General features: G+C 45.5%; 1 protein-coding gene across 2 annotated transcripts in view; it reads left to right on the plus strand.

Moving 5' to 3' along the window:
* Positions 1 to 24,351, plus strand: part of WNT6 (Wnt family member 6) — a 329,006-nt gene that overhangs the window by 116,440 nt on the left and 188,215 nt on the right. Inside the window, exon 2 of one of the 2 annotated variants that reach the window (XM_069616855.1) lies at positions 10,262 to 10,482. In XM_069616855.1, the coding sequence (XP_069472956.1) occupies positions 10,262 to 10,482 (221 nt within the window). The remainder of the gene's footprint in view (positions 1 to 10,261; positions 10,483 to 24,351) is intronic. The other variant, XM_069616856.1, reaches the window with a different exon arrangement.

Here is a 24,351-nt window from a genome sequence, read left to right on the forward strand (position 1 = left end):
TGTGTGAAGAGGCAGAGGAGGAGGCGCAAATCATGACAGGCTCATTTGCGCTACTCTTTCAGAATCTGGGCCGCGGTGTTCAGCGCATTTCTATGCAATGTAATACAAATGAAGTAAGTGCCCGGTGCACAAGGACTTTATATTGTTCTTACCTACAGCTCACATCATCCTCCCAGGATAGGCCTGGCTGCTCTGATAATTTACCAAACCTTGCGTAGTACAGACTTATACTAGGAATTGGGGCCTGTGTGCCAGGGGATCGTTTCGTAGAGTCTCACCTGTTGGTAGACTTTAGGAAAACTCCCCTAGCAGCCATGTGTCACGTTCATGCGTCACATTTAGATAGAATTGTGAAGATTAGTCATGCATCACATTTAGATAGAATTGTGAAGATTAGCCATGCGTCACAGTTAGAGAGAATTGGGTAGATTAGTCTTGCGTCACATTTAGATAGAATTATGACGATTAGCCATGCATCACATTAAGATAGAATTGTGAAGATTAGTCATGCGTCACATTAAGATAGAATTGTGAAGATTAGTCATGCGTCACATTTAGATAGAATTGTGAAGATTAGTCATGCGTCACATTAAGATAGAATTGTGAAGATTAGTCATGCGTCACATTTAGATAGAATTGTGAAGATTAGCCATGCGTCACATTTAGATAGAACTGTGAAGATGAGCCATGCGTCACAGTTAGAGAGAATTGTGAAGATTAGTCATGCGTCACATTTAGATAGAATTGTGAAGATTAGTCATGCGTCACATTAAGATAGAATTGTGAAGATTAGCCATGCGTCACATTTAGATAGAATTGTGAAGATTAGTCATGCGTCACATTTAGATAGAATTGTGAAGATTAGCCATGCGTCACAGTTAGAGAGAATTGGGTAGATTAGTCTTGCGTCACATTTAGATAGAATTATGACGATTAGCCATGCGTCACAGTTAGAGAGAATTGTGAAGATTAGTCATGCGTCACATTTAGATAGAATTGTGAAGATTAGTCATGCGTCACATTAAGATAGAATTGTGAAGATTAACCATGCGTCACATTAAGATAGAATTGTGAAGATTAGTCATGCGTCACATTTAGATAGAATTGTGAAGATTAGTCATGCGTCACATTAAGATAGAATTGTGAAGATTAGTCATGCGTCACATTTAGATAGAATTGTGAAGATTAGTCATGCGTCACACTTCTACATCATTACCATCACATTATAACACTGTGTTGATACCAGCTTCACCCCCAGGTAGTGAAAGAACAAGGAAATATCGAGTTATCTGTGTGTGCCACTTAGATGGACTTTTGGGGGTATGAAATGTCTTACACTTGGATGGATTTTGGGGGTAGGAAACATGTTGCACTTAGATGGGTTTGAGGTAGGAAATGTATCACACTTGGATGGAGTTGTAGCAGAAGGAAATTTGATGCACTTTACTAACCACACTAAAAACTCTATATTCTGCATGCTCACCCTCAAACTCTAAACTAAACATAACCCAACCTCTACTCCACCACAGACCGCACACACTTCACAACACCCAACATGAAACCAATCCCAAGCACACACAAACACCCATGCACAATCATACCCCAACATCACATGACGGCTACCAACCAAAAACGCACCAACGCTCAGTGACTGGGTTTTCCGAACTGAAGCTGCCAACAGCAAATCAAAGCTCTCTTGCTTCTCTCCCTCTCAATACCACTAACAAACACCCCCAGCCCTCCTTCTATTGCAGATCCGCCAGAGCGCCAAAAGACCACCTAAATAGCAACATTGCGTGGCACAAGACCACATAAGATAACATAACAGTGCATCGCATTTCAAAACTAGGTTGATGCCATATTTTAACCTGGGTCTCTGTTAACTGCAGTTATCAAGTCTCAAAAAGTCAAACAGTGAACACTATCAACGTGATGTCAAGGGGCTCAGTGTCACTTGCCAGGGTGGGATCAGGTGTCCACTTGTCTGTGCTAACATTTAAATCAGAGCTCTCGGCCCCCCAAAACAGGACCTCATGAAGTCTTAGTGAGTCAGCTGCTCTTGCGAAAAGTCTACATTGCATCAAATTTCAGCATTTAGGAGTCGCAGAAACCTGTATGTACAGGAATTCAGGATTTAATCAGCAGCACCTTATGGAAATACAAGACATCCTCTCTGGAGTTCCAGGCACGTGTATCTATTAGCAGCATAGCAGCAGGTATGTGCTTCAGGAGACCAAGCATCTGTAGTAACAGCTATTTGAATATATGGCATCACAGACATATATATAGCATCTGTATCTGGAGGAACAGACATCTGTATGCGACAGTATCAGACATCTGCACCTCAAGTCCCAGCCATATGACTCTAGAGGAACAGATATATGTAGCTAACAGTATAAGTCATATACACTTCTAGTAACAGAGAGCCTTATCTGGAGGAACACACATCTGTACCTGGAGCACCAAACAGTTGTATTAGGAGAACCATACATGTGTATCTGTAGTACCAAACATCAGTATCATAGAGTACCAGATATCTGTACCTGCAGTACCAGCCATCAGTATGTGGAGTAGCATACATGTGCTTATGGAGTACCAGTCAACTCTCTCATAGAGTAGCAGACATCCGTAGCTGTAGTGCCAGATAGCTATTTCTGGAGAAGCATACATCTGTGTTAAGATACTATACATGTGTATCTGGAGTGGTATCAGACATATGTATCGGAGGTACCAGACATCTTTATTTGGAGTACCATACATTTCTATCAGCTGTACCACACATGTGTATCTGGATTACCAGACATCTGTATCTGAGAGTATAAAACATATGAAGTTGGCGTGCCAGACATCTATACATGACACTATCAAGGATGTATATTGGATCACCATACTTCTGTATCTGAGAGTACCGGGCATCTGTATCTGGAGTACCATACATTTATATCTGGAGGAACAGACATCTGTATCAGAGACTACCAAACATCTGTAGCTGTAATACCAGGCATCCGTACATGACACTATTACATCTATCTAAATGTGGACCATGAACCATCTCTACAGAGAGTAACAGAAATCAGCCACAGGTATCACCAAGAATCTGCTTGCATTAGTACCAGGTATCTGTGTATGGCAGTATCAGAAGCGTTTATATTGGTACCAGACACCTGCATCTGGATGAACAGTCATCTGTATCTAGAGAAACTGACATATGTATCGGACAGCACTAGGCAACTACAAATCTAGAAGCAGACATCTGCATCTGAAGGAACAGATTTCAGTACTTGAAAGTACCAGACATTTGCACCTGGAGTACCAAGTATCTGTCGCAGGAGTAACAGTAATCAGCATCTGCGATCACCAAGTATCTGCATAGAATTGTATCATCTATGTTGCCCTAGTATCGGAAATATTGATATTGCCCGAAATACTGCCGAATGAAATGATCGTTACTGCCACTTGGTCCTGCGGATTGATGGTGGGATTACAAGTGGTGGCAGGGCGGTGTAACTTACCATTTCTGGAGTCCATAGAACTCCATGGGGGATTTTGATGTATTACTGCCGGCAGTAATTCTGCAGAATTTGCTGATTTATGGGGGTAAGGTGGCAGATTTACCCCCAGTTTTTGCTGGAGATCTGCCCATCACTTATCGCCCAACCTAATGTACAGCAGCATGGTAATGTGGTGGATACACAGCAGTAATAGTATTACCACAACATTATCGCAGTTTTCAAATCATTTTTGAAAGCCTGAAGTTAAGCCTATATTAAAGGAATTCCTGAAGGCAAAAGACGAAAGCAAAATGGATTGTCTGCAACCACGACAATGAAATACATTTCAAATTATACATAGAAGCCTTGAGAAAGAGCCTTGAAGGGCTTGAAACATGTGTTGGCTCGAACATAATTGAATTCACCTTGTGAACTCATAACAGAGCTTTTAATAATTTGTTTCCAAAGTGAATTAAATTGAAAATGTCTCTTCATTGAGTGTTGAATAATTGAGGGTACAGCAAGTTGATTTAGGTACCACATGTGTGCTTGAGACTTACCCTATTGCTTTTAGCAACTGGCCAACATGTACTTAAAGGAGGTTTCCCCCCATACATCCTAATCAGCAGGGCCCCCCATTTTCATAGTGGGTAAACTTGTTAGGGTGCAGTTTTCAACGCAAGCAACCGATGCATCCGTTCACCACCAAAAAGCTGTAAAATTTGCAAAATATTGGCAGTCTTTCAAAAACGGAATTGTGACACAAGACAAGTATGTACAAACATATGTATAAACATTAATATGATAAAGAACATAAGAAATGGCAGTGAATACCTGCATGACAAATAACAGTGTTGACGTGTGTGAATGCTGTATCACAACCAAGGGTCTTCCTTGACTGGAACAATTCTTGTGATGTTGGTGGGTTACAGGGACCGACAGACAAACAGTCATTATACATGCTCGGTGCTGTCATTAGAACTGTGAGTGAATGCCATGGACTTATTGACATGTGGAATTTGAGTGCCAAATGTCATCGGATTGAATACGTTGATTATTTCACTAGTTCGTTCATGTCCAAATTTGCAATATTGTAACTCGTTAGAGAGATCTTGAAAAACATGTTGATCGCAAGCAGCAGTATCCAGAAGTACGATAATGCTGACTTAGTTGGCTGGCTTCATCCTAAGGTCAGGGTTATCTGACAAATCACTAGGAACTGATTAACTCATCTCTTTAAATATTGTGTCTGAAAGGGGTGTTTCTTTTTGTTTTATTTCCTCCAAAATTGCAAGTATTCGGTCAGTAATAAATGGTGAATCAGCCCTGGGGCATCAGGCACTGATTTGTAATGAGTATTACAAAGGTGGGATTTAAGTTTGAGTGTCTGAATAACCTCCTGAGTTCAAGTCTGGAAGTGTATGGCTCAGCTCTTCCACGCAGAACAAAATGAAAGGTCGGATGCATAAATATTTGCACCAGTGCAAATTAGATGCCCTTGAGCATATGATATCTGCAGCTGCTACCTTAGGCTTACTTCTCCTAGCTTCAAACCTGGAGCAAATCTGGGCAGGGTTGGAGTATCTTTGAGACTCTCATGTGCAAGCGTGATTCACAAAGATCTACTCCAGGGCTTCTCAGTGATGCTCTGCATTTCCAGATTTGCTCCAGTGTTAGGGTTTGTGAATCCCATATAAGGCGGTTGGTGCAAATCTGCGAGGCTCACAGGCACTCCGCTCCAGATTTTTGTGAATCCATCCCTAGACCTTTTGTTAGAGTGCTAGATTTTAGAGGTATCATTGTGTGTATTTTGAGGTTTATGATAGGGACAACATCCTTTGACATGTCTATTGGCTTGTAATTATGGAGTCTGGTCTGTATATTGACTATATTGCTACCTGCCTTCACCTTCGCCTCTCAGGTCCATTTGCCACTCAAACATTTTTTGTTACCCTTCCTGTCGAACATGGTTTACGGCTTTGTCAGCAGGTCACAAACCCACAAACATTTACTTTTGCTGAAATCCGGGAAAGGGGTGGGGTGTCCAAATGTCATGTAGCCAGTAATGTCCAAAAGGTCCTAACAGGTAACTATGCAACATTTGGTGCAGATTGGTGAAACAGTATGGAATCGTATAAGGAACAACACTTAGCCAAGCCACAAACCCAAAAGCAAACGTTCACTTTTGGTGAAATCCGGGAAAGGGGTGTGGTGTCCAAATGTCACATAGCCAGTATTGTCTAGACAGTCGTAACAGGTAACTATGCAGAATTTGGTGCAGATTGGTGAAATGGTGTGGAATTGTATAAGGAACAATGCTTTGCCAAGCCACAAACCCATAAACAAATGTTAACTTTTGGTGAAATCCAGAGAAAGGGATGGGGTGTCCAAATGTCACATAGCCAGTATTGTCTAGACGGTCCTGACAGGTAACTATGCAGAATTTGGTGCAGATTGGTGAAATGGTGTGGAATTGTAAGGAACAATGCTTCCTCAAGCCACAAACCCCAAAGCAAACGTTCACTTTTGGTGAAATCTGGGAAAGGGCTGGGGTGTCCAAATGTCACATAGCCAGTATTGTCCAGAGGGTCCTAACAGGTAACTATGCAGAATTTGGTGCAGATACGTGAAATGGTATAGAATTGTATAAGGAACAATGCTTCGCCAAGCCACAAACCCATAAACAAATGTTAACTTTTGGTGAAATCCAGAGAAAGGGGAGGGGTGTCCAAATGTCATGTAGCCAGTATATTCCAGAGGGTCTTAACAGGTAACTGTGCAAGTTTTGGTGCAGATTGGTGAAACGGTGTGGAATTGTATGTGGAACATGGCTTTTCCAAGCCACAAACCCAGAAATCCTGCCACAAACCCACAGACAAATGTTGACTTTTATATATATAGATAGGCTCTGCTTCTTTTCATTGCTTTTATGTTAATTGACTTGTGCGTTAATTTCAATGATTCTAATACTGTTGCCAGGTGAGCATTTTTTGCCCATGTGACTGAATTAATTTAGAAGTTCTGAAATTCAGAAGTTTATACATTCTGGTTAATCTAATAAACTGCAAGGAAGACTGAATCTTTCTAGCCGCGCACACATTCCAACAGTCGTAGGATATGAAAACTTCTACGACCTATTTATTGTCTGGAACAAACAACCTCCGACGGCAGCAATTCATCACTACCACTGCGAATGCTGGTCATGTTAGCCGTCTTAATATTTGTAAAGTTCATCCATTTATTACTAACCACACTATGAAAATTACACGTGCTCAGCACACATGACCCCTGCTGATACCTACACTTTGACCTACCTCTGTACCCCTTCCCTCCTTTATACAATGTCCTATCCACACTCTCTGCAACCTACCTAGATCCTCCCCCACTTCTACCTGCTGCCAACATGCTGGTTGGCTCCCCATGAACAACTGCTCTCTTTTCAAGTACCTACAAAACTATCAAGGGTTTTGCTCCTCAGTAACCTTCTGACTGCATCGCTGTTTACTCACCACCTTGTTCCCTCCTCTCCTTCTCTGCACAAAATGTCTGCGTTTGCGTCCATCCCCCCCATGTCGCCTATTGCTTCCGTTCTTTCTCTCTTCTAGACCCACTCCACTGGAACCCGCTACCCATCACAATCAAAGACGTCACAACTGTGGATCTCTTAAAAGCTCGACTTAAATTTCACTAACTTGCTAAAGAGGGTGCACCCCATTCCCTCTACCCCATCCTTCTTACCTGACCCCACCACTCCCTCCAGCACTGTCTAATAATGTAATTTTCCAGATTTAGATAGCACTCCTCTTTAGTTGGAAGCATTTGTCCCCTTAGATTATTGTTTGCATTGTAAGTGACCTGTTGCTTATATATTTTTGTTTCTGTTTGACTGGATTAGTCGCTGATCTAGGCCACACTTTGTTTTACACCCTCATAAACTCTCTCACCACTTGTTCTCTTCCTTTTGCTATTGTACAGACGCTCTTCGAGGATTGCCTCCTCCATCTGCTTCGGCGAGCGTGCGCTTTACAAAAGAAATTAACATAACATAACATCTGTAAATGTCTTATTGTAAGTCATTTCTGATCGAAATTGAAAACCCTGTTTTCAACAAATACAAGTACGAATAAAACAGAATTAGTTGCAGAATTGGCTCCCAAAAGAGTAGAAAATGCATCTTTTCTTTCCAAATGTGAAACATCGGTCAATATGCTGTCTTGATTGGTGCATGTGTTGTCTTTTCTCCAATGCCACCCCTTCAGGAAGGGACTCCATGGGCCTCTCTGTTCCTAGCATTCATTGCCCCCCTGCTCCCTGCCCCAACACCCAGCTGTGCCACACTTCGTTGAATCGCCTGATGGTAGCATCCAGACAACAGACGATGCTCTGTGCATGTTTTTGCTGTGTAACGCTGTGCATGCTGCGCCCTCATGCTGCCCCAATGTCATTTTTGAGATGCGCCATGTATGTGGACAGGCATGCAGTGGCATATTTGGAGGACCGCTTTCTTCTAACGCCAATTTCAGCCCATACTAAAAGGAAATGGACCATATTTGTTAATAATAAATGCTCCTCAGTATAAGATCTACATACACAGGCCCCTAACATACTGACATTGTCAAAAGAAAATAAATAAAGACACTGGGCCTCATTACGACCCTGGCGGTAGAGTGATATTGGCGCCGGTAGTGCTGCCGGCACCGTTATCACTCTACCGCCACATTACGAGTTCTGATCGCAGGGCCGCTATTCAGGCCTGGTCAGACCAGACGTGCATAGCGGCACCCGCTAGCAGAACAGGATGGTAGCAACTGTCCCGTTACGAACTGGTCCGTTGTTACCATCCTCCCCATTCCCATTGAGCCCTGTGTGGGCTCAAATGGGAATGGGGACGTACTGGGTCCGGGTCCCGCGAATTGGTATTACCGAGCCCACAAAGGTCGGAATGGCCCGGTAATTCCCGACTAGCAATTCACTGTGTCCTGGAGTCCACCGAACTCCTTCTGGTTAAGATGTATGCCAGTTCCAACTCCTTCACCGCCACACTTCTGTCTGATGTGGATGTTAGTGAGATGTACAGCCCTGCATGCTGCCCTGTGGAGGGCGACTCTTCCATATAACATAATGCCCCTCAATCTGACTGCGGCAGTGGGGTAAAAAAGTAGCAGAAGCATGAAACACATAGGGCGGTATTTCTTGAGGAAACACTGGCATGCTTGAAATGAGGCCCAATGACCTTTGTAAAACAATTGAGCTACATTTAATTTTTTTGAACTGATGAACGGAATTTAAGTATACTTATTTACCTCGCCATGTACAAGATGTTTGTAACATATACTTGCTTGTGATATGATAATAATAATAATAATTATAATAATAATAATATTATTATTATTAATGGCACACACGCTTATTTTTGCTTGTGATATAACCATGATCAAGTAGAATTTCACTCTTTACTTTTGCTTTTGTATGTATGTGTACTTTAATAGATAGTGCTAATCTAGCTGTGAAGCAACGGGGTGCAAAGCCATGAAAACTACCCTGTTCACCTAACCAACCTCTCATGTCTAAACCTCAATGACTAACATGTATGATATACTATGATGTATGATGTACCCTGCTATATGACTCTCCTTATCGCTTGACACAGGATCCTGCCTCTCTGTAACCCAAGGCACAACCTACACCTGTACCTGTAACTAAGTTCCCTTACAAGTAACAGCGCCACAATGCCCTTGGGCTGCCTGCGCGCTATATAAATGTAATAAATAAATAAATAAATATTGTGGAAGCATATGAAACCATATGAACGGAGAAACATCTGCTTTCCCTAATCAACCGAGGCCTACTTAAACCGAGGCATCATACACCAAAAGTAAGCAAATTATGCAATCATTTCCATGGGCCTGCACAATGGTGCAGATGCATGAAAACATGGTGGAACATTGTGTCTGTGGTTCTGGCACATCTGCTATTCCGGTGCAGATTCATTGCATGGAGCAGGAAACCCCGCTCCTTGCGCTTCCCTGCTCTGCACAAGGAATCAGCATCAATCTTCACCCGCGTCAGTATTCAGTGACTGGCTAAGAGGCGTGATCCTTACGGACTGTAATGTACAGCATGTGCTAAGATCAGGCAGAGCATACATGGATTCACTGCAATGTCACCTGCCATTTTTTTTTTTCGTCTCGGGGGGATAGCTCATGGGCAACGTGCTCGCCTTGGAAGCAGGACGACGCAGAGCAACACAGGTTCGATCCCCGGGTCCGCGCTTAGAAACCTCTGGGTATTAAGCGCATTATAAATCATGTTAGCTGCCATTACCGTCCTCCGCCATGTTCACATGACGGGTGCTCATGCATGGAGTGGAGAGATTTTGTGCTTAGGGAGTGAGCAGGCATGGGAACCTGGGGGTCGTCCTGGATTCCCATATCTGTTGACCCCCCCATGCAGACAATGACGTGAATCAGGTGGAGAGGCCTGCAAAGCGGATGTGGTAGTGTGCGATCACTTCCTGCTGGAGTCTCTGCCTCAATGAAAACGAGGCTGTTAGGCCTTAGTTCCCTTGTTTTCAGGTTTTGATGATTATTGACCATCATACAGTCTGCCACATTTCACCAGATTGTATTTAGAATCTGTTTGACATAAATTGGTGCCAAAATCAATGTATGAACCCTGGCTAGAAATGGCATTCTTGATGATATGGAATGCCGCTGCCGCGCGCCCGCTCCCATTTCCACCTTGGCTTCCTTTTTTCCTTGTCTTCACAGGGCAGTTGGAAGCCCCCTCGTGATGGACCCTAATAGCATTTGCCGGAAGACCAAGCGGCTGGCCGGGAAGCAGGCGGAGCTCTGCCAGACCGAACCTGAGATCGTCAACGAGGTGGCTAAGGGGGCGAAGCTCGGTGTGCGGGAGTGCCAGCATCAGTTCAGGTCCAGGAGGTGGAACTGCACCAGCCACAACAAGTCCTTTGGCAAGATTCTACAGCAAGGTAAGACTGGGGTAACTTATGACCCAGGTTAATTCCAGGAAACATGAACGCACAGGGCAGGTTACAAGTTGGCACTGGCATGAAATCTGTTTAAATTGCTTGACTGGCATCTTTCTCATGTTGCTTTGGAATAGTTTGCTTAGTGATTGGGATAGTGTCTGGGTGAATGTTCCAGTGCCTTCATTGTGAAATCATTTGTGTGTCTCTTGCCTGTTAGAAAATGTTCTGAGATGGGCCTTCTCTATGCATTGTGGTGATATTTAAAAAAAGTCGTCGGGTGCCAATACATCTTTATCATTTGTTTTTTTCTCAGCTGAGTGAATGTATTCTGGAAGGGTTAAGCAACATATTAAGTGGCCATTAATACAATGAATGGTTTTAAAATTCTTAAAATACTATGCAACTTGTGGTAATGGCACAGCAGGTGGTTGGCTATGGATAAATACAAGTTCCCCCTGCAGCCAAACTGCCGCGTCAGAGCCCCTCCAACCGTTCTACAAAGGAATGCTCAGGTTAGAATATGGAATCGCCTCGGAGTGACATCACCGGGGATTCCATTACAACACTTCTCCCTCCCTTACAATAACCACGCAATCCTACCCAAACGGGAACGATCAGAAAGAAAGAAAGGTTTGGAGGGTAATGGAACAGCACACAAAGCTAACTGACAACTGTGTAATCTACGGAGAAAGAAAAGCAAATGAAGAACGAACTGGTAGAGAGTTGATAACAAAGAACAAGCCACAAACCTCACACCCTCTGCCACACATAGTCTCTCAATCTGAAGAGAGGCGCCCTGAGTCTCACCACACGGCCATGGACATCCTGCTCCATGGATGCGCCACCCACTGTCTCCCCAGAAGCACTCATGTGAAAAGTTGTGGAGCACACACATGAGCCATCATCCAGAACCCCATACCCCTACCCCCACCCCCACTTTCTCCACCACCCGTGGTGCCATGTACACGCTGCTGCCTTTAGGCACGAATCTGGGATTCTTCACCCTCACAAAATCGCCAACCTTGATACTGGTCGGTACTCTGTTCAACTGACCTAACATCAACTGTTCCTGATGCCTGGCCGCCCTTTCCAAAACGTCTGACATGTTCTCTTCTGAAAACACCCCACCACCAAGGGCAGCCGTCCTCATCTTCAACCCTGCCTTCCTTCTGCTGAACGGAGAGTGCCAGGTAAAGGCAATGGGGGTGCACCTCTACGCTGCCATGGCCTCATACACCACACTCTGCCAACAGAGTCTGTTGGCCACCGCTTTTAATGGTGCCCTTCGAAGACCTATTCATCCTCTCTACTAGGATGTTGGTGCAAGGATTATACAATGCCGTCCTGGCATGCCTGATGCCAAACTCCATCAAGACATCCTCCATATGGCGAGACACACATTGATCGCCGTTATCCATGACAATGCTGGTCGGAAAGCCCTCCCTGTCAAAAACCTTACATAAGAACTCAATGATCACTGACTCCATGGCAGTGGTCTCCACCCAAGGCCAATTTAGACCACTGTTTCCGCAGGATACACCGGTTGCGGACACAAAACCTTACTTTTGTCGCCGATGGCACACGACACACAATCCTTCACCATAAACTCCACCTCTTCATCCATACCTGGCCACCAGTATTATTTCTGCAGCCTCCTTTTTTGTCAAAGAGCTTCCCAGAGGGCCATCATACACCAGTTCAACCAACCTAGACCTCAAACTCACTGGGGGAATTTACCTGTCCCCTCTGGTGACACCCAATGGGCCTTCTGTCAACTCGTTTAACACATGCACATATGCCTTAGCCACCGCTTCATCACCCGTGGTCCCCCAACCATCCTGCAACCCTAACCTGATCCAAGACAATTCAGCATCCTCTGAACACTTCTTCTCTCACTCACTTTTCTCCACAGCTGGAAGTATGCTAGCAACTTGCGTGCCACCCTCGCTTTCCTCTGACTCGCCCTCAGCGGTCCCGGGCAACCGGGGTAAACAATCCGCCAGCACATTCTTAGCTCCCGGGACATACCCCACAAAATGTAACTCTTGCAGATCAACCATCCACCGTGCTATCCTGGGGGAAATCGAGCCCAAACCCTTCGTGGTCATGACATATGTGAGGAGCTTGTGATCTGTCCTGATGACATAGGGAATACCCCCTAGGAACGTCCTAAAATGCTTCGATGTCCAACACTCTGCTAATGCCTCTCTCTCAATTACATTGTAGTGTTTCTTGGCATCTCTGAGAGCCCTTGACGGAAATGCGATAGGATTACACTGCCCACCTAGCCACTGCGCCAGTACGGCCCCCAAACCCACATCACTTGCGTCAACCGCAAGGATCGTCCAGCACCTGGGATCAAAGAAACGCAAAGCTGGGACATTTTCTACGTATTTTTTAAAGCTGGATAAACTCCTCCTCACACTCAGCGCCTACACAAAGCTAACACTTTTCTTGAGCAAACCTTGCATGCCAACTGTTTTCTCTGCATAAGACAGAATGAACTTAATGTAATATTCAGTCATTCACAGGAACGATCTGAGCTGCTCCTTATTCTAAGGATATGGCACCCCCTTCATCCCCTCTACCAGACCTTTCCTGGGCCTAATGCCACTGACATGAATGGTGTGCCCTAAATAAGTGAAACATGGAACACCTATATGACACTTCTCCAACTTCACCATCCAACCGCTGTCCTCCAATATTTGCCACACAACTTGCACTTTCTCATCATGCTCCTGCCCTACACTAAGATGCCATGCTCAAAGTAACTGACACCGGGCACATTCCCAAACAATGCTTGCATCAACCGCTGGAAAACAGCAGATGCCGAGGCCAGACCAAAGTGTATACGGCAAACCCTGTATGCCCCAAATGGGGTAATAAATGCCATTAGAGGGTGGGACTCTTCATACAAATGTATCTGTTGGTAAGTGGAAAAACACACAGCCTGACCCATTGTCGCCAAAAGCTTGTTAATGGTAGGCAGCGGGTGCCAGTCTACCCAGATACATGCATTTAGGTCTGTAAGATTGATGCACATCCTCAACCCTCCATTCGGTTTGCGCGCTAGATCAACCAGTGACAACCACTCTGACAATTCAATTTCCTCAATTATCTCAGCTTTCATCAGCTTGTCCAACTCCTTTTTAAATGTGGGTACGTGGCCAAAACTGGAAAGTCCCTCAGCTTGTGGGCCTTTGCCACAGCCCCTCTCTTGAGCACAATTATATGTGCAAAACCTTGCAGCACACCTTACCTTTTAGCAAAAATTGCAAAGTACCTGCCCTTCAAGTACCCTGCTGTTACATCAGATGGCAATGAATGCCGCCAGTCCTCCCCAACACACAACATAAGCACACTCCTCCTAGGCCGAATTTGTATATCCATAGCGTTCTGTTCATGCCACCCAAGCACACTGGCTCTTTGTGCGGCATGTACAGATTACCTTTGGAGCACCACCCATTAAATTCAATTTTAGCCCACTCGTACCTTAGCATCTGTATGGGCACCTGACAGTACGCACTTGGATTGATGTCTCATTGTCTGCGGCTCTGAGCATTCACAATTAATTCCCATAACTCTCATTGTACACCTCTGGGGACATCAAAGTGCAGGGAGAGCCAGAATCTATCAACATTTCCATCCGTACACTATTCACAGGGAGCATGCCCCTCAAACCCTTCTTTTCAGCACCATGGACCTGCAAAAGAGCCACCTTCCCCTGACACTGGTCGCAAGACCACTCACAAACTCTTCAGCCTCAATAATTGTGACCCCTTGTCTGAACTGCATTTTCCACCCACCACCCACGTTGACTCTTCACATCCTCGCAAAATGCCCCTTGCCATTGCACCGTCTAAAGTCTGCTGCCAATGCCGGGCACCCGTGCGTTGGCTTCCCCATCCACACTTCCTGCAAGTTTGTCTTCCGCCACCAGCAGATCCTTTACTATATCTATTGGCTTGACTGTCTCCTCTGGGCACCTCTTGATTAACCGTAGTCTCACTGTAACCTTTCATGGTGGTCAATACCACCTGCACTGACTCGCCTTGGACCTTCTTGTCCATCTTTTCTGTGACAACTTGCACACTTGCGCGGGACTCCTCAATTGCCCTGACAATTTCTATAACTTCGTCCAGAGGGGGACCCCGGTCGATCCACAACCTTTCCCTGACCTTGGCACTGCTTGTCCAATCATTATTTGATCTCTTATGTACTCCGGTGAACTTGCACGTTGCAATAACAGTCCACAAGGCTGTGACATAAGCATCAATGGATTTGATAGCGCTCAAGCATGACATTCAGCCTCTTCCCAAAATGTGCCTCCAACTTTTTGAGAGCAGTCTCATGTAAGCACACCTCCATCTCCCCTTCGCTACAACCGGGTTCGGCCATGCACACCTCATCACGCAGCAAATGTCTGAAAATCCTGAGACCTTTGGCACACAAACAGTTCAAAAGAGCTGCTTCTCTCTGGTCGTCCCTGTAAGCTGCTCCACCTGCCGCCCACAGATATACCTTGAAGGCATCTGTGCACAGGTCCCACAATATGGGTGGCTCACCTGGGTTTGCCAAAAACGTGGAGGAAGAGGGGGCCTGGCGCTGGCGTTTTTTTGTTGCTGAACAATCCTTAGATGGATATCGTAGTGTCCGGCGCCCTCCTCACAGCCACCAATAATATAATACTAAGCAACTTGTAGTAATGGCACAGCAGGTAGTTGGGTGTGGTTAAACACAAGTTCATGGCAAGCGGATCCCTGCAGCCAAACCACTGCACCGGAGCCCCCCCAACATTTCTACAAAGGAATGCTCTGGTTAGAATGTGGAATCCCCTTGGAGTGACATCACCGCAGATTCCATTACAACTATACATCTTGTGACTTTTACCTAGAATCAGTGCAAGGGCTAATTACCATTGCCACCTGAAAATGTTCAATTAACTAATCCTCATTTTAGAGTTACCACATCAATGGTGGTATTGGGTGCAGAATTTTACAATTCTGCATTCATTATTTTTCAATGTATTTTCGACCATCACTTTGAGGATGTAAATAGATTCCGTACATTAGCGGATTATAACGCCTGGAACTGGAAGCAAGAAATACCTGTATAAAAGCCTGTCAATAATGTTCTTATTGCACTCCAGTTGTGACATCACTACTGATCAGTCAATAAGAACACGACATCCCTATTGCAAATGTAATCAGTTATTACAGTTGGGTTATGATGTCACAATGCCGCTGCTTGCGCACGCCGGAATTCCAGCTGCCACTGCAGCAGGTCGTTAAAGCGCAACTACATGTTTAGATTCCTTTAATCTAAAATAGCTTTCTGTGACATCTTACATCCATTAAGTGATAAGGGACTGCCTATGTTATGTCATCCCAACTTACGGTAATATGCTTTTATACTGCACCAAATCGGCCCCGTACTAGTGACAGAGCACCTAGGCTCGTGCATGGAGTGGGTACTGTGCCTCCACGCGGGGGGACGGGGTCAGGGGGGGGGTCCTGACCTCAGTCTGCTGAAAGAAAATGATTGAGCGGTGCACACGGTAGTATGTTTATTTTGTGCAGTGCTGGAGTTTAACTCTGAGAACAAGAATCTTCAATATTCTTTAAACCTCAAAAACGGTTTGTGGATGTGTTTTATTTCAGGGCTTATCTCTGCAACATGTTACAAGCTGCATATTAGTGTCTTTTTTAATCCATTGATTATGATTATATCAACATTAAATTAAGTAAGAGACCAGGCATTAAAAGGCACGACTATCTGTCTGTGGCCATGCATTATCTGAACACTTGTGTATAAGCGCACAACAAATAAATAAATATTATCAGCAGAGGCGTTGCTAGAGCGGGGGGGGGGGTGGGGAGGTGTGGGAGAGCTACAGCCCCGGGTCTTTTGGTTGTAGCCCTGGATAGAAGGTCAGGGGCTACAGCCAAAAGGCTTGCTAGCCCTGAGGCCCGACAGCCCCGACATTAGCATAGCCCCGGATCTTTTCCAGACCTAGCAACACCACTGATTATCAGGAATGAAATAACCCCTACCATTCGTAAAAAAGTATTTTGCAAGTCACCTTGGAGTTCTGCAAACGTATATAGAGGCTGAGTCGTCTTCCTTGTTTTTCTATTTGGCCACGGAACTCCTCGATGACTTAAAATATCCTTGTAAAGTACGATAGGGGGGCTCTGTCTCATATGTGCGGCTACTGGACCATTTTTATATATTGCACAGCAGAGTCATTCTAGAACCTTCTGTTCATTTCTTTGCAGTGTGGGTTAGAAGCTGGGCCTGAAGGATGTTCATTGGTTCACTCCCTTCAGTGGTACCCATGCAGGAATATTATCCTGCAGCACAGGGAGGCTCCTGCACTTCCCATCACTACACGAAAGTGCATTTTAAAAGTTCAGTGAACATTGTACATTTATTACCTCCACTTCTTGGGTGGATGAAAAAATTGCAGCTATACGAGGTATTTGATTTTATAATCTGACCAAATACTCTATGTAATATTTCTGTGCAATTTATTAGAGACCACGAATGTTGAGCAGTAAAAACGGGCAGTAATTAAAAAAAAAAACTTTTTACTGTTACTACCATACTCATAGTCGGACTAGGAGGGATCATTTTGGAAAGTTAAGTACAATTGGTCTATAATTATATTGTAATTGTAATAATATGGCGTTAGTAACCAGTTCTACTGGTTACCCTCCCCGTGTAGCCGGTGGAACGGGTTACTAACGCCATTAGCACCCTGGTTGCCAAAGCAGTAACCCAGGGTGCTGATAGCGGGGTCATTTCTATGAATGAACGGGACAACTCACAGAGTCCCGTTCATTCATACAAATGACAGTTCCAAGATGGCCACCATGATATGATATGGCATTTGTAAAACGCCTATACACAGGTGTTTCAAGGCGGAGGTGGAGATGGAAGGTGGGACTCTGTGCAGAGCTCCTCTTCCATTTTTGTTGCGGCTAGCAAAGTGAGACAGAGAGGATCAGTGATGGCGATGGGCCTCGCTACTGCCACAATCAGGTAAGTCGGGCTGGGAATATTATTTTAAAAAGTGAAAACAGTGTGGGGAGAAGATCAGGGGCAGGGGAGGTAGCCTGTGGGTTCCATTGAACGTGGGCTGTGATCACCGGTTTCAGGCCCCAATCTGTGTAACCTGATTGGCTGCTCACCCTGCCATGGGTGCTAATATGGTGCATAGAGACTGTTGTTTGTTTTCAATTAAATTGGCAATGTTATCTTTCCTTAATAAAAATTATTAAAATAAAAAAATAAAAAAAATAAAAAAGTAGACCCCTGTTGCCATGGATTGCTCCATTCCCTATTATCACAGCAGGAAAATCGGTGTTAGTTTCATTTTCACCACTTTTTGCACCCCTGCAAACCTTTGATAGTCTGGCCCCTGGTGGAATGTTGCTTGCAGGATTCACGTGGAATACTCCATTGGCCATAATGTGGGGAGCAACAAAAACAAGTCCTATTTGTAAACAAGCTGCATTTTTTTCTCTCACGGTTACTGCCGGGTTCCTGATCAGAATCTTCGAGGGATCCTTTTGGAAACACATCTGGCGCTCTCCCTAACTTCGCCACAGCCTATGCTGAGGCCTAGACCCGTTTGCATAGTTTGCATTTAATGGATTGCATCAGTTTGCTGAGGTGCAGCTGGGCCCCCAGTGCATGGCAGGGCCTTGGACTGTCCCCTCACAGGGAGCAGCCTGCATTTGTTTTTCATCTAAACACCTGTTGGAAGATGAGAACAGGGATGACTAACTGTAGGTTTCCGGTCGCGGGATAATGAGAGGCTAGTTTCTGCATGTGTCTGAGACGGATCCACCTGTTTTCATCACCATGGTGTTATCGCCCCGCCGATTTATGTTTTATTTTATTATTTGTATTATTTGGAATGAGGGATCCCCTCAAACCGCCCAACTATAACGCACCCCCAACACCTCAACCACCACCCCAAAACCCCCACACAAAAACACTTAAAATAAAACATTCCCAAAACGGCCGGGGGGGAAAACAGCACAGTGAAAATTGCTGCGATGAAAACACGATAACCATTTGGGGGCATTTGCAACAGCAGGCCTAACGCATGGTGTAGAGAATTGTGACTCCAATTCAGAAATTGACTACAATGACATTTGCATCGATTACATCTTAATGCACATGGCATGCCTTTACTAATCATGTCACAATTCCCAAGTATTTGCCCCTGGGTACAAGTATGTGGGTGCAGTCAACCAACTGCTTTATCAACATGTACATGTTATCCTATGTGGTGATTAGACCTGCATCTGTATCATACAATCAACCACAGATAACACTGGACAGTTACTGAGTGCTTCAAGAGACCTTTGGTGCCTTACACCAACAGCTTATCCATTCACTGCTTTTCTTTGTGGTGTTTATTTTAATCCAAAATACATAATCGGAAAATGTGAATGAATCCATTACATGTCAGGTGACGTAGTCATGATATTACTGACATGCTATTACATCAATGCACAAATACCAGCAGAGGATAATTGTTAATGAATAGGTCGTGTTTGTGCGGGTAGTATAGCTCAGTGGCAACGCGCACAGGTTTCGAATCCCGAGTCTGTGCTTAGAAACCTCTTTGGTATTAAGCGCATTATAAAAAAGCAATTTTGTTAAATATATTTTTATTATAATACACCACCAAACTGCACAACTTTCATTACTCACTCATGATCACCTGTCCGTCTGGACTGAGGTCCTGATTCCACATAAGAGTCAAAGTGTTCATGTTCCACACAACTCAAACCCAACAATCTGATTTCCTGCTTTTTCCAATTTCCTCATCCTGAGAATTTGCTTATTAGGACTGTTCCATGGTAAAAGTTAGAGGATCTTATCTCTTGGTGTTTGCAATCACCAACATTGACAGTTTAATTTCCCTCTGCAGCTATGTCTTATTTTCTGATTTCCCCAAATGATATCTGCTATTTCCTTATGCCCTTATTTGGTCAAATTTGTTCAACCAAAGAGACACGTTTCCTGCTCTCGCCAGCCTCACCACTCATAATCCAATTTCCTGACTTAGTTGACAGATTTCTCTTTCTCCAAACGGCACATCCAAGAGTTTGATTTCTTGCTTTCTATATGCTCCCACAAAAGGATGATCCAATGATCTGCTTGACCCAGTTCATCAGCCACAATCTAATACCTTGCTTTCCACTATCTCCATAAAGTGAACTCCCGTTTAAATTTAAGCTTGATTTCCCAACCCCCTCACGGTCCTTCAGTACCATTCTTTTTACCATATTTATTTTGTCACATTGTAATCACGGAGTAGTAAAACACTCCTCTTTAAGGATAATCGTTAGGTTATTTCTCAAAGTAGACCCTAAAGCCTACAGTGCTGTCCTACTGTGTAAGCAAGCAGTCCTTGCCTCTTGAACGATAACACCAGCTGCAATAATTATGGTTGATATCGAAGAATTTGGTCCTATTGGGCTTAGTCAGTTAAATAGTCCTCTTGTTAAATTAAATCACTCTTTAAATGTTTGCCCTCAAAGATTCCATTTTTAAAATAAAAAAACACATTAATGAGTATGACAATTGATTGAGATCAGGGAGGCAGCTGTTGCGTTCAGTAATGCATTCTGTGGGCCTCCGCCGGCACCCTTTGATTGTCATTCACATCAGTGTGTGGATGCTATCATCTCCACTCCACTCCAGCTTTGTGCCCCAGCCTCACCTAATCCTCCAAACCTGTTCAATGGGAAACAGACCTGCCATCGAGGCACTGCGTCTCCCCCTGCCTCCAGGTTCCAAATATAGTTAACCACAAACCAACAAACAACCCTCCTCTGCTGGCATCAGGGGTGATTTTATCTTGGGCAGAAGGGAGTAATTATAATTATAATTGTTCTTTTATAACATGCTTAATACCGGAGACCAGTTTCTAAGCAAGAGCCCGGGATTCACACCTGTGTTGCTATGAGTTGCCTTGCTTCCAAGACAAATGCGTTGCCCCTGAGCTATCATCCCGGCCTACACTGGAGTACACTGCACACATTGTGCAATCTGTGCTGCAACTTTAAAACCCGGTGATCAGAAGGGTATTTTTTGGTCCAGACCAGGAAGAAAGAAGCCAGCAGCTGCCTGTGTGAGTAAATGTTACCATGCAAAGGCATCCAGTAACCCTAGTAGAGTTGAGCCTCCAGATTTGGTTCACTATAACTTGTCATTAAATGCCTAATTTATTTCTAGCATACTAGCTCATTCCTGTTAAATGTTCGGTTGCCTCATAATAGTCATCTTCAGCACAAATGCTGTCCCACAGGGTCTCGGAAAGGACAGATCAAGGGAGAATTGAGCTCTTGTGAGCATCTCCCCCAACCTTGATGCCTAACCCTGAAAAGCCCCCTGAGCATGGTGCCGGGAGAAATAACTGATCGTCTGATCGTATAAAGGTTGCACCAGAGGATCACATGGCTGATCGAAGACCAGCATCTGTGCCACAGCACTTAGGACTTCCACACTACAAGTATCTTCAAAGAAATTTACCTTAAGCAGTGGCAACCATAACTCAACACTCAAAACCTTATAAAATCAACAGACCGTGTGGCGATGGGAGGTTAGGGTCTAAGCCAACCAACTTAAATGGAAAGCACGGCATCGGGTACTCTTTAGTTAATTGCCTCATAAACTATTTTGCATGTACCCGATGCAACTCCAACTCATCATTTTGTTGAATTGGACCTTTAGTTGAATTGAATCTCTTAGCTGCGGAAGTGGGCAGAGCACACACTGATTCCATATGGGAATTCATGATGAACAGACTAGTCTATTGCACTTGAAGGGTAAAAAAGGAGGTATTTTAAATAACACATGTTCTCCAGCATGGGGTCTGCAATGGATTCACATGCTCACGAATATGCCCCATCATCTGGCCGGGAATCCTTGGTAAAAGAAAAAACTGTCAATGAGCTCTGGGTCATACTGCCCCCAGCCAATGACTGCCCTCTCCCTAAGCCCCTCCTCTGGCAGCCATCTTCAGATTTGTACTGCACCTTCAAGTGTTGGGAGTCCTCATGTTTAGCTCTGAGAGCTTTCTACATGTTTGTGCTTTTAAAAACGTTTCTATTTTTGTCAAATAGAGCCTGTGTGCTCTTTCGTCTCTTTAACTGGCAAACAGGGGTCCGTTTGTAGGCGTCTTCAACGTCCCTTAAGGGCAAGAATCATCAAGAGTTTCATCAAAGGTTCCAGAAGGCTATCAGGCCTACACCGCACGCCAGACCATGTCAGAAGAGAAGAAGGAGGGAGACTCTGCCCCATCTGCGGATTGAGGAACATGTTTGTGGAGCACAAACACTCCCAGTGCCTCTGCTGTCTCCATCCGGACCACAGGGAAGTAGATTGTGAGATCTGCGTTGGTTTCTCGAAGCGCACTGTCATGGAATGTCACAGTAGATTGGCAGCCGGGCACAACGCTGAGGTCTCTACCCCGTTCGACAAGCAGGGGCATTCCTCACCCAGGACCAGCCGGTCCGAGAAGCAGGCTTTTAAGTCCTTTGATGGCGCTCCATCCGTGGGTGCCAAGATAAGTCCAAGCACTGAAAGTCCATTTCCGGCCCCGCTGCCGCTGAAGAAGAGAAAGCAGCAGCCTACTCCGCCTCATCAAACGCTGCACATGCCCTGCCAGCTAGGGATACGGGGATGGACACGGTGACTACGGACAAGGGATGAGGGCCTGGCACTGATGAGAAACACAGCCTCAGCCCTGCTGAAGAGGGACAGACTGGAAAAGAAGTACCGGGTGCCGGAGTCCGCACCCAAGTGCCTATGATCACAGCCCTTCCTGGACTCAGTGGTCTCGGCGGCTGCGAGGAAGAAGTCTTCCAATCCCTCATCTTCAGCCTCCGTTCTCCCGGACAGCGAGGGGAAGAAGTTGGATGCCACGGGTAGGAAAGTGATCTACTCGGCGGCTACGACAATCAAGACAGCAAATGCTCTTTCGATCCTGGCCAGATATGACAGAGAGCTGTGGTATAAGATGGCCCAGCTGCTGGAATTTCTCCCAGATGACAAACGGGTCGATGCGCTTGAGATCCTCGAGGATGGCGAGGTGGCATCGGACCATGCCATCACCGTGGCCCTTGACATCATGGACACAGGGTTCCGATAGATGGGGAACAGAGTCTGCCTCCGTCATCGTGGCTGGTTGAAAGCCATCAACCTTCGGCAGGAAGTCCAGATGAGGGTTCTGGACATGCCCTTTGACGGGGACAACCTCTTTGGGAAGGCCGTCGATAAATTGTTGCAAGCAATTAAGATTGACACGTGGAAGGCCTGGGACCTTGGCAGGCTTCAGCTACATCGTTCCTGCGTTCGTGCCTCAGGAGGGAAATCTGGGAGGTTGTCAAAGGGTTTTGGCAGGGATCATGTTCGTACCACCAGCCCCCTCATTCCACGACCCACGAGGCCTACAGGGGCCATTCCAAGGCCTTCAGAGGTTGCCGACCTCATCGTCCATCCAAAGGCGGCACACATGCCCCAAAACAAGATTGAACCGGCCATGACATTAGGCCCCCACCCTTGCACCCCAGTGGGAGGCCGGCTGGCAGGTTTTGCCAGCTAGTGGGAATTTATCTCCACAGACCGATGGGTGCTCGACGCTCTCGCCCACAGACAGACTTTAGAGTTTCAGCCAAAGTGTCCGCGGATACCACTGGCGGGCCGGAAGGAGCAGCACATCCCTCAGCTCCTGCAGGAAGTACGGGCCATGTTGAAAAAGGGGGTGGTAGAGCTGGTTCCAAAGTGACTCCAGGGTTCCGGAGTCTACTCCAGATAATTCTTGGTAAAGAAGAAGACTGAGGGATCCAAGCCCATTCTAGATCTGCGGCGCCTCAACAAATACCTCATGTCCAAAAAATTCAGGATGGTCACATTGCAGCACATGCTCGGCCAACCGAGGAAGGACACTTCTTGTCGTCACTGGACCTGGAGGACGCATACTTCCACGTCCCCATTTACAAGAAGCATCGGAGGTTCCTGTGCTTCGTGGTACAGGAAAGGCACTACCAGTTCAAGGCCCTTCCCTTCAGACTGAAGTAGGTGCCCTGAGTGTTCATGAAGTGCCTGGCACCAGTGGCACCCCATCTGCATCTACAAGGGATACATTTATACCCATATCTTGACGACTGGCTCAGCCGCGCCAATTCCAGGGATGTAGCCGTCGAACACACGGAGAGGACCGTCTGGCTGCTGATGAAACTGGGGTTCTCAGTCAACTATCCAAAATTCTGCTTGATACCATTGCAGAACCTGCTATTCTTGGGGGCCAGGCTCAACACGGTCTCGAAGAGCGGATAGAGGCCATGCTGGGCAAGGGGCAACAGCTGTTGGCACTGAAGACTGCCACGGTGCAGACCATCAAGTCACTGCTTGGCATGATGTCATTGTACATTTACCTGATCTGGCTCTGCAGGTTGTGGATGCGACCCCTTCAGGAATTCCTGGATGCTCAGTGGATCCAGCTGTGCCAAAGCTTTGCAGACAAGATTGTTCTCGACGTGGAGTTCCATCAAGCCATAAGGTGGTGGGGCGTGCGCACCAACATCGCCAGGGGCATGGATTTCAGAGCTGCTCCCATTCCAAAGAGATGGTCACCACAGACGCTTCCATGGAGGCCTGGAGAGCCCACACTGACATTTCCATGCCAGAGGCCTGAGGCTACCGGAGGAGAGGGATCGCCACATCAATGTCCTGAAGCTGCGGGCAGTGTTCTGATCCCTGAAGTCATTCCTCCCATCCCTCAAGGGCAAGGTGGTGAGGGTCATCATGGACATTACCACCACGATGTTCTGCATCAGGAAG

This window comes from Ambystoma mexicanum, chromosome 9, assembly GCF_040938575.1.
Source record: "Ambystoma mexicanum isolate Mex_15411 chromosome 9, UKY_AmexF1_1, whole genome shotgun sequence".
In the NCBI taxonomy this organism is placed as follows: domain Eukaryota; kingdom Metazoa; phylum Chordata; class Amphibia; order Caudata; family Ambystomatidae; genus Ambystoma; species Ambystoma mexicanum.